The sequence below is a fragment of the Oncorhynchus kisutch genome, linkage group LG8, assembly GCF_002021735.2.
Source record: "Oncorhynchus kisutch isolate 150728-3 linkage group LG8, Okis_V2, whole genome shotgun sequence".
NCBI lineage: Eukaryota > Metazoa > Chordata > Actinopteri > Salmoniformes > Salmonidae > Oncorhynchus > Oncorhynchus kisutch.
This window is the reverse complement of record NC_034181.2, coordinates 38589657-38602074: the sequence shown is the minus strand read 5'-3', so window position 1 is coordinate 38602074 and position 12418 is coordinate 38589657. Positions and strand designations below refer to the sequence as shown.

General features: G+C 40.3%; 1 protein-coding gene across 1 annotated transcript in view; it reads left to right on the top strand.

The window, feature by feature from the left end:
* Positions 1–10610: 10610 nt before the first annotated feature.
* Positions 10611–12418, top strand: part of LOC109895710 (GDNF family receptor alpha-2) — a 69848-nt gene continuing 68040 nt past the window's right edge. The window contains exon 1 of the mRNA XM_020489633.2: positions 10611–11207. Coding sequence (XP_020345222.1) covers positions 11168–11207 — 40 coding nt within the window. The 5' untranslated portion in view covers positions 10611–11167. The remainder of the gene's footprint in view (positions 11208–12418) is intronic.

Here is a 12418-nt window from a genome sequence, read left to right as displayed (position 1 = left end):
CAGATTAAATTGTTACAATAGAATTGGAGAATACATTGCAATTGAACCTTTGCTAAGCCCCACACTCCTTGGTTACTGTTCAACCTCGGACAACATTTTCCTGGGAACCACAATTCCTAATTCAACCACTGGCGAAATCCCCTCACAAAAATCTCAAACTATGTTTTTGATACCAAATGACATTAAACACGACTACCCCTTGCTAATCAGGAGACTCTGGGGTATGCTGCGGTGGGCTGTCACGGGAACCTGGTAAAATTGTGTTTCTAGTGTGGCTGTCAGCATGCAGTCGAAACTACTAACCACTTTTAGAGCTAACTAGTGCTCTCAAATCTTATCCTGATGTCGACAGTAGGAGAGAGTTGTATTCATAACATGGGTAACTTAGCTAGCTAACATATATTTTGATAAAACAAGTCATAACAAGTGGCTAGCTAGCTAGATAGCAATAGCAACATTGGGTGAGACTGAGCAACATCAATGAGACTGAGAGCTAGCTAACCCGCTGAGGTCGCAAACAACGTAACTAAATACTCCAACAGGCTCTGCATTTCCGGAGTCACAGTAGGTAGCATTTACCCCTGGTGCACTGTTCAAATATTTAGCCATTTAAACAATGTATTTTTGAAAGAAAACTTAGTTTTGCCATGCCCTCACTGGCTCTCATGCGTTTGAAACGTGAGCTTGTCCGAAGGTGTCGGACACATTATAGTTGCTATTCAGTGGAGCGCTGCGATTGGTTGCCCAAAGTTCTGGGGCAGGGCTAAGGAAAGGGTCAAATTGATTTATACTCTGAGTCATTATTCACGTCATAAACAAGTCGTCCCCTGAACAATGGCCACCACGGGGAAAACAATTGCCGTTCGCCATCTGCGCCCATTTCACACAGCCTAGATTTACATAGTTATTGATTCTAAACAATAACCAATTTGGGCTTCTCATACCCTTACAATGTTGTTTTGATTATTGCTTGAACAGTCGTTAAGATTACATTTGGTTAAGATCTTTGCAAAATACCCTTTTTGGATGCAGTAGTTGTTAACTAGAATGCTAATGCTCACTGACATAGACTCTAGCAAAGTTCGCTAAAAGGCATTTTTATTGGTTGAAGTTTAAGTGTTTTTTTAAGTATAATGCACTTGACTGGCGATGATGACACAAACATTATATTAAGCAGGACATTCATACGAGCCTTTACAATCCAATTATAATCCAAAAATAGTGTGAAAGGCACTCATAAACACGGTCTATGACAAATCCCGTGTTGTTAATACCGACTCGGACTATATATAACATAACTATATTCTATTCTCAATACTTTGTCATTCTCATTGTCAATGTCATAATTTAGCTGGTCACTGGAGGGAATGTAGTCCACCAGGTTGCACATGTATTAGTGAGAGTTGGAAGCCTTAAAGAGCCGTCCAAGTATCAAATGGCGATCTATTCAATCATATTTTCCATTCAAGCCTGGCTTCCCTAGGTTGCTTATTAATTACCCTATAATACCTGATCTAATCAGTCATGCATAACTTCTCTGTGTACTCCAAAATTCGAATTAATTAGGAGTCTATCCAAAGGGCAGGAACATTGGTGTGAGGGGCCGTCAGGGACCTCCTATATCGACCTTGAATAAATTTGGCACTAATTTGTGTATAGCAAAATGGTTGGATTTTGTAAACAATAATACATTTGATTGCCTTTTTCAGATCACAAGGAATGTTTAAGGGGCCAAGTTTCAAAGATGATACATCATCCCCATGTTCACTTTATATCACTCACACTTCGTGGTGGAGAAACGTTTGAGAAAAACAACTTATTCTCGTACTCGGATTAATTTATGGCAGGCGTGTCAAACTCAATTCCTGGAGGGCCAAGTGTCTGCTGGTTTTCATTATTTCTGTTTAATGTTTGTACCATAAGACAATATTTTCCATCACATGTACAATTTCACCGCTTTCTTTAATAAATTTCACTGCTTTCTTTAATAAATAACATTGTAACATTCCCAGTGAATTGTTCTGCAAACTAGAAATGTACAAAACAGATTATTTTCATAACCAGCCTATTACAAGTATTTCTGAAGGATAATAACATATGTTCTTCATTTGGATCTATGCTTGGGTCTCACAGGCTTAGTTAATAAATCAAGAAAAAAAGGGAGGAGTGAAAACCAACAGACACTCTGCCCCCCAGGAATTGAGATTAACTCCCCTGATTTATGGTCTGTGTAGTGCCGATCCTAGTCTTATTGTGGGAAAGCTAGCCTATGAGTCTGGTGCATGAGGCAACATCCCAGTCCTGCTTTCTCTCAAATTTGACATGCCTAACACTGCAGATACTTTGCAATGCTACATTGGAGCCATTATATACGGGTACCCATGGAGAGAACCTTGGTAGACCATGACAACCTCAACAAACTCCCACTAAGGAGGCAGATAACCTGACAGAGCACTGCATGAAAAGGATGTCTGTGTACAGGATTATCATATAAATGGATCATTTATGGTGAAAAGGAGAACTCACAATTTTAGGCTAAATCACTGATTTGCAATTTAGGGCTAATACCATACACTCTCAGTAAAAAGGGTTCCAAAAGTGATCCTCAGCTGTCCCCATAAGATCAAGAGAAGGTCAAGCAAATCATAGAGAAAGCAGACTGTATTGCAATCATCTCTGATGGGCGGTCGACTGATCGTGGGCAAGGAATAATTCATTACATCATCTCCACCCCTCAACCAGTATTCTACAAGAGCACAGACACAAGGGACAACAGACACACCAGTCTCTACATTGCAGATGAGCTGAAGGCAGTCAATGACCTTGGATGACAGACAATGATAGATAATGCTGCGAACATGAAGGCAACTTGGTCTAAAGTGGAGGAGTCTTACCCTCACATCACACCCATTGGCTGTACTGCTCATGCATTGAATCTGCTCCTCAGGGACATCATGGCACTGAAAACAACGGATACACTGTACAAGAGAGCCAAGGAAATGGTTAGGTATGTGAAAGGTCATCAAGTTATAGCAGCAATCTACCTCACCAAGCAAAGTGAGAAGAATAAGAGCACCACATTGAAGCTGCCCAGCAACACCCGTCGGGGTGGTGCTGTCATCATGTTTGACAGTCTCCTGAAGGGGAAGGAGTCTCTCCAAGAAATTGCCATATCACAGTCTGCTGATATAGACAGCCCCCTCAAGAGGATCCTCCTGGATGATGTATTTGGGAGAGAGTGGTAAGCAGCCTGAAACTCTTGAAACCTATAGCAGTAGCCATTGCACGGATTAAGGGAGACAATGCCATCCTGTCTGATGTTCAGACTCTGCTTGCAGATGTAAGAGAAGAAATTCGTACTGCCCTGCCCACTTCGCTGTTGCTCCAAGCAGAGGAAACTGCAGTTCTGAAATATATCAAATAGCATGAAGACTTCTGCCTGAAGCCCATACACACACCGCAGCGTACATGTTGGACCCCAAGTATGCTGGCAGTCTGGCGAGGTACACTTTCAAGCAAGGGCTTTGGGATGGAGATGCAATATGGCAGTCGTGCCAACAAATCTCATCAGCCACCTGGTGGAAGGGACTTTGTGGATCTGAGGCTCTTTCCCCTGTTGCCTCCATCATCCTCCAAATTCCACCAACATCAGCTGCCTCAGAGCGCATTTGGTCCTTCTTTGGGAACACACACATCAAAGCACGCAACAGGCTGACCAATACAAGGATTGAAAAATTGGTGTCCATCCAGGCAAATTGGAGGCTTTTTGAGCCTGACAACGAGCCATCCTTAAGAAGTTTGGAAAGTGACAGTGAAGATGAGGCCTCAGAGTCTGATGTTCAAGAGGTGAACATTGAGGAGGTCCAGGGAGAAGACATGGAAGCCTGAGAGGAAGACAACCAAAGCTTTACAGATGCAATGGATCATTGGGGATCATTCAATATTCCCTTTTTTTGTTCAGTGAAATCATCCCATGTGAAGAGTCAACTCATTTAATTAAAGTAAAATTCCTAACTAAATTATACTTTTTTCTATTGGAGGGATTTAATCATGTGCAATTACATCTACTTATGATATGGTAAATATATTCAATGTGAAAAACATCTACATTTAAATGGTTAATATTGATTTGCATATATTCCCGTTAATTCCACGGAAAGTTTCCACCTCTGAATATTCCCCAAAATGTTCAACCCTAGGGACAACCGAAGAACCCAATTAACGTTCTAGAATCCAGATAGTGTGTATTTTTTTCTAAGAGTGTGGATGGTATATATATATATATATTGATAAACCCATCAATGACATCACACCATTCAATTCTATGTGAATACTCAATGGCACACTTGAAGTCAAGGAAGTCGATTTTAACGACCAAAATGGCATCTCATGGGGGAGATTTTCAAGACATAAAATGCGCAGTTTGAGCTAGTCCAGGAAGTGACGTGGCAGGCTAGCTCAGTGCTGCCCCTGTAACACATGACCATCTGACAGTTTATCATCCTTATTAGGCACTGGCCATGCAGTTTTTCCAATGTGCCTGTCTCTAAATAGACTTTGTTTTCAAGATTTGTAAAGATGTATGATGGCCAGAACCTATTTAAGCAATGAAGCACAACAGTCATTAGTGAAAGACATTTTGAAAAATGTAGGTTTTGTGCCTCAACATTTACTTCCTGGTTTGAGACCATGAATATAATGTCCTATGAAGTGTAATGATGGGATATAGTGGAAATGAATTTGCCTGTTGTTGTTATCTCTGCCATCTGAGAGGTCTGCATTTGATAACTCTGTTAGACATGTAGGCCTACATGTTATGAAGTGGCATTGACATGGTAAAAGTAGGGTTTATGTGATCCCATGAATATACCTGACAAATACATAACATGTATAACACATTCTGTGATGTGCAGGAACAGGCAAATGCCCTGTCTTGACTTTTTAAAGAGGATGCTCGTTTTGTGGTGCATGAGGGAATTGTGGAAGCATTAAAACAACAATTAATTTGATGACATACATGATACAGCCAATTCCCGAAATGTCACAATCTACTGAAAATAATTGCCGTAGGCCAGTAATCGAGCAGTCAACCAGAAGATGGACTCCTCTCATAATAATTTGAGGTAGGAGCAAGTCCATGTAATGCTTTGTAGGTTAGCAGTAAGCGCTATTGTTAGCAAGCGCTATTGAATAGAGCTCGAACTCTCAATAGTAAGTTGAGACCCCGACTGAGATTTGGGGGCCACCTAGCGGACGTGGGGCTCTAAACGGTTGCTTATGTCGCTTAGTGGCTAAGTCTGGCCCTGTTCGACTGAGGTTTTCTCATAGACTGAAACAGATTAAATTGTTACAATAGAATTGGAGAATACATTGCAATTGAACCTTTGCTAAGCCCCACACTCCTTGGTTACTGTTCAACCTCGGACAACATTTTCCTGCGAACCACAATTCCTCATTCAACCACTGGCGAAATCCCCTCACAAAAATCTCAAACTATGTTTTTGATACCAAATGACATTAAACACGACTACCCCTTGCTAATCAGGAGACTCTGGGGTATGCTGCGGTGGGCTGTCACGGGAACCTGGTAAAATTGTGTTTCTAGTGTGACTGTCAGCATGCAGTCGAAACTACTAACCACTTTTAGAGCTAACTAGTGCTCTCAAATCTTATCCTGATGTCGACAGTAGGAGAGAGTTGATTTCATAACATGGGTAACTTAGCTAGCTAACATATATTTTGATAAAACAAGTCATAACAAGTGGCTAGCTAGCTAGATAGCAATAGCAACATTGGGTGAGACTGAGCAACATCAATGAGACTGAGAGCTAGCTAACCCGCTGAGGTTGCAAACAACGTAACTAAATACTCCAACAGGCTCTGCATTTCCGGAGTCACAGTAGGTAGCATTTACCCCTGGTGCACTGTTCAAATATTTAGCCATTTAAACAATGTATTTTTGAAAGAAAACTTAGTTTTGCCATGCCCTCACTGGCTCTCATGCGTTTGAAACGTGAGCTTGTCCGAAGGTGTCGGACACATCATAGTTGCTATTCAGTGGAGCGCTGCGATTGGTTGCCCAAAGTTCTGGGGCAGGGCTAAGGAAAGGGTCAAATTGATTTATACTCTGAGTCATTATTCACGTCATAAACAAGTCGTCCCCTGAACAATGGCCACCACGGGGAAAACAATTGCCGTTCGCCATCTGCGCCCATTTCACACAGCCTAGATTTACATAGTTATTGATTCTAAACAATAACCAATTTGGGCTTCTCATACCCTTACAATGTTGTTTTGATTATTGCTTGAACAGTCGTTAAGATTACATTTGGTTAAGATCTTTGCAAAATACCCTTTTTGGATGCAGTAGTTGTTAACTAGAATGCTAACGCTCACTGACATAGACTCTAGCAAAGTTCGCTAAAAGGCATTTTTATTGGTTGAAGTTTAAGTGTTTTTTTAAGTATAATGCACTTGACTGGCGATGATGACACAAACATTATATTAAGCAGGACATTCATACGAGCCTTTACAATCCAATTATAATCCAAAAATAGTGTGAAAGGCACTCATAAACACGGTCTATGACAAATCCCGTGTTGTTAATACCGACTATATATCGGACTATATATAACATAACTATATTCTATTCTCAATACTTTGTCATTCTCATTGTCAATGTCATAATTTAGCTGGTCACTGGAGGGAATGTAGTCCACCAGGTTGCACATGTATTAGTGAGAGTTGGAAGCCTTAAAGAGCCGTCCAAGTATCAAATGGCGATCTATTCAATCATATTTTCCATTCAAGCCTGGCTTCCCTAGGTTGCTTATTAATTACCCTATAATACCTGATCTAATCAGTCATGCATAACTTCTCTGTGTACTCCAAAATTCGAATTAATTAGGAGTCTATCCAAAGGGCAGGAACATTGGTGTGAGGGGCCGTCAGGGACCTCCTATATCGACCTTGAATAAATTTGGCACTAATTTGTGTATAGCAAAATGGTTGGATTTTGTAAACAATAATACATTTGATTGCCTTTTTCAGATCACAAGGAATGTTTAAGGGGCCAAGTTTCAAAGATGATACATCATCCCCATGTTCACTTTATATCACTCACACTTCGTGGTGGAGAAACGTTTGAGAAAAACAACTTATTCTCGTACTCGGATTAATTTATGGCAGGCGTGTCAAACTCAATTCCTGGAGGGCCAAGTGTCTGCTGGTTTTCATTATTTCTGTTTAATGTTTGTACCATAAGACAATATTTTCCATCACATGTACAATTTCACCGCTTTCTTTAATAAATTTCACTGCTTTCTTTAATAAATAACATTGTAACATTCCCAGTGAATTGTTCTGCAAACTAGAAATGTACAAAACAGATTATTTTCATAACCAGCCTATTACAAGTATTTCTGAAGGATAATAACATATGTTCTTCATTTGGATCTATGCTTGGGTCTCACAGGCTTAGTTAATAAATCAAGAAAAAAAGGGAGGAGTGAAAACCAACAGACACTCTGCCCCCCAGGAATTGAGATTAACTCCCCTGATTTATGGTCTGTGTAGTGCCGATCCTAGTCTTATTGTGGTAAAGCTAGCCTATGAGTCTGGTGCATGAGGCAACATCCCAGTCCTGCTTTCTCTCAAATTTGACATGCCTAACACTGCAGATACTTTGCAATGCTACATTGGAGCCATTATATACGGGTACCCATGGAGAGAACCTTGGTAGACCATGACAACCTCAACAAACTCCCACTAAGGAGGCAGATAACCTGACAGAGCACTGCATGAAAAGGATGTATGTGTACAGGATTATCATATAAATGGATCATTTATGGTGAAAAGGAGAACTCACAATTTTAGGCTAAATCACTGATTTGCAATTTAGGGCTAATACCATACACTCTCAGTAAAAAGGGTTCCAAAAGTGATCCTCAGCTGTCCCCATAGGATCAAGAGAAGGTCAAGCAAATCATAGAGAAAGCAGACTGTATTGCAATCATCTCTGATGGGCGGTCGACTGATCGTGGGCAAGGAATAATTCATTACATCATCTCCACCCCTCAACCAGTATTCTACAAGAGCACAGACACAAGGGACAACAGACACACCAGTCTCTACATTGCAGATGAGCTGAAGGCAGTCAATGACCTTGGATGACAGACAATGATAGATAATGCTGCGAACATGAAGGCAACTTGGTCTAAAGTGGAGGAGTCTTACCCTCACATCACACCCATTGGCTGTACTGCTCATGCATTGAATCTGCTCCTCAGGGACATCATGGCACTGAAAACAACGGATACACTGTACAAGAGAGCCAAGGAAATGGTTAGGTATGTGAAAGGTCATCAAGTTATAGCAGCAATCTACCTCACCAAGCAAAGTGAGAAGAATAAGAGCACCACATTGAAGCTGCCCAGCAACACCCGTCGGGGTGGTGCTGTCATCATGTTTGACAGTCTCCTGAAGGGGAAGGAGTCTCTCCAAGAAATTGCCATATCACAGTCTGCTGATATAGACAGCCCCCTCAAGAGGATCCTCCTGGATGATGTATTTGGGAGAGAGTGGTAAGCAGCCTGAAACTCTTGAAACCTATAGCAGTAGCCATTGCACGGATTAAGGGAGACAATGCCATCCTGTCTGATGTTCAGACTCTGCTTGCAGATGTAAGAGAAGAAATTCGTACTGCCCTGCCCACTTCGCTGTTGCTCCAAGCAGAGGAAACTGCAGTTCTGAAATATATCAAATAGCATGAAGACTTCTGCCTGAAGCCCATACACACACCGCAGCGTACATGTTGGACCCCAAGTATGCTGGCAGTCTGGCGAGGTACACTTTCAAGCAAGGGCTTTGGGATGGAGATGCAATATGGCAGTCGTGCCAACAAATCTCATCAGCCACCTGGTGGAAGGGACTTTGTGGATCTGAGGCTCTTTCCCCTGTTGCCTCCATCATCCTCCAAATTCCACCAACATCAGCTGCCTCAGAGCGCATTTGGTCCTTCTTTGGGAACACACACATCAAAGCACGCAACAGGCTGACCAATACAAGGATTGAAAAATTGGTGTCCATCCAGGCAAATTGGAGGCTTTTTGAGCCTGACAACGAGCCATCCTTAAGAAGTTTGGAAAGTGACAGTGAAGATGAGGCCTCAGAGTCTGATGTTCAAGAGGTGAACATTGAGGAGGTCCAGGGAGAAGACATGGAAGCCTGAGAGGAAGACAACCAAAGCTTTACAGATGCAATGGATCATTGGGGATCATTCAATATTCCCTTTTTTTGTTCAGTGAAATCATCCCATGTGAAGAGTCAACTCATTTAATTAAAGTAAAATTCCTAACTAAATTATACTTTTTTCTATTGGAGGGATTTAATCATGTGCAATTACATCTACTTATGATATGGTAAATATATTCAATGTGAAAAACATCTACATTTAAATGGTTAATATTGATTTGCATATATTCCCGTTAATTCCACGGAAAGTTTCCACCTCTGAATATTCCCCAAAATGTTCAACCCTAGGGACAACCGAAGAACCCAATTACGTTCTAGAATCCAGATAGTGTGTATTTTTTTCTAAGAGTGTGGATGGTATATATATATATATATTGATAAACCCATCAATGACATCACACCATTCAATTCTATGTGAATACTCAATGGCACACTTGAAGTCAAGGAAGTCGATTTTAACGACCAAAATGGCATCTCATGGGGGAGATTTTCAAGACATAAAATGCGCAGTTTGAGCTAGTCCAGGAAGTGACGTGGCAGGCTAGCTCAGTGCTGCCCCTGTAACACATGACCATCTGACAGTTTATCATCCTTATTAGGCACTGGCCATGCAGTTTTTCCAATGTGCCTGTCTCTAAATAGACTTTGTTTTCAAGATTTGTAAAGATGTATGATGGCCAGAACCTATTTAAGCAATGAAGCACAACAGTCATTAGTGAAAGACATTTTGAAAAATGTAGGTTTTGTGCCTCAACATTTACTTCCTGGTTTGAGACCATGAATATAATGTCCTATGAAGTGTAATGATGGGATATAGTGGAAATGAATTTGCCTGTTGTTGTTATCTCTGCCATCTGAGAGGTCTGCATTTGATAACTCTGTTAGACATGTAGGCCTACATGTTATGAAGTGGCATTGACATGGTAAAAGTAGGGTTTATGTGATCCCATGAATATACCTGACAAATACATAACATGTATAACACATTCTGTGATGTGCAGGAACAGGCAAATGCCCTGTCTTGACTTTTTAAAGAGGATGCTCGTTTTGTGGTGCATGAGGGAATTGTGGAAGCATTAAAACAACAATTAATTTGATGACATACATGATACAGCCAATTCCCGAAATGTCACAATCTACTGAAAATAATTGCCGTAGGCCATGTAGCAGTCAACCAGAAGATGGACTCCTCTCATAATAATTTGACAGAAGCCATATTCTTGCATAAATAGCGTTGTTCATAGTTTTTCCAGTAAACGAGTGAGTCAGCATCGCCCTCTGCTGGTTTTCCGAAGCTCGTGAAATTAACTCCTGTGATGCCAGAACACTCCAAAAGAAGCGCAGATACTCAGAAAGTCAGAGGCGCGCGGCTTTTGGAGAGTCAAGACTTCACTCGGCGATATCCCTCATGCGTAGGCTACAGTAGTTGTAGTTTCCGTATTCCTCCAGAGAAATGTCATTGTAAAAAGTTATCTGACATCATTATCGTTGCCAAATTTTTTTTTTGCATATCGTTTCAAGTGTGGGAGCTGCGAATTGGATCATCAGAGCTCTTGATGCAGAGATGCCACAGTTCATTCGATATGTACAGTGTATATATAGGCTACGACCTATGAAATAGCTGCTCACAGACTGGGATTTAATTCCTTTACCAAAACGATTTTGAGATAGTCATTTTTGTGTATTTTCGAATCTGGAATCTGGATTAATGAGAGTGGAAATTGTGAAGGCGCGTTCCGTAGCCTAAATTGTATTTTTTTTTTTGCGCGAATATTTAAATTCTCCCAGTTGTAGTTACGACGGAACCAACTATTTGGAAAGGGAATTACAACACCTTTACAAAAGGAAGAAATTAAATCGGATCCTGATTTTCACAGGTTCTTGACCTTGAATCTAATTAGGCTACCAATTCTTCATGATGTGGATTTATTTCTACCTCGTTCTTTTTCTATTAGGTGAGACATTTATATTCTGATGGTTCTTAAGTTTTAAATGCAGACAAAACCATTTATTCAATTGCACGACATGCATGGGGATAGTTTTGTAATTGTTGTGAATATTATGAATATTATACATTCAGTAGGACTCTTTCATTTGAGGTTGTTTCGCCTTTAACCTACTTATTGTGAAATGAATCTTACATTTTACTGTCGGGTCATTACATTTAAATTGTTTCCTTAATAACCCATAGAATGCACGTTTGAACTTATTAGGTGCAATATTTGACCTATACTCCCAACTTGTTGTTAGTGCTTGTTGTATTGTCTTTTCGCATCTCGTCTGCCTATTTGATTAAGGTTGAGAAAGTGAAATAACTCATATAAAGTTAATGCATAGCCTAAACATGATGATGATGATGATGATGATGGGGATCTGTCTTGTTGGTAGAAGCTGCTCAATTAATCAGTTACTGATAGTGATTATATGCATGATTTAGTTGTACTGCATACTCCCTGTACTTTAAACCAATTGCAAAGTCTATAGCAATATCTCCCTTAGCAGTTTGCAGGTTTACCTGAAGGTATCGCTCATGTCAGTCTTTCAATCTAAATAGGAGTGTTTGTATCTTTCCTTGTCTATGCCATTCAATAGATACGCCTCTGTTTTGCTCTCCCTATGTTTGTTATTGATTTGACTGCCATACACAACAACAATATGGAACACTTTAATATTCTGAAGGTAAGTGCATTGGGATCAATGACCATGCACAGGCAGCCCAATTCTGATATTTTGCCAAATTATTCGTCTTGACCAATCAGATCTGATATTTTGTCAATAAATGGGCAAAATATCATGAAGCATAACAGATAATAGACTGAAATATATCATATAACTAATTGATGCATCAAATGCGTGTGTGCTAATCATAGCCTACATACAAATGAACATGTCAAACAACAAATGACTTGTCAAACAACTATCATATATTTCGATCTGTTCCTGGGTCTATTTGTCAAAGAAAATCTTGCACCTGTTTCATCCCAGTTGGCAAAACCGGTTGCAATGACGTCATGTTTGTGTTTTATACTGATTTCAAAATTACGTTTTTAATACATCTCTTTAGTGACCAGACAAAACACATGTAACTGATTCTAATCTGGTTAACCAAAATATGAAGTCTGTCCTCAGACTACTTGATGCCGTTGTAATCTGGTAATCTGACGTT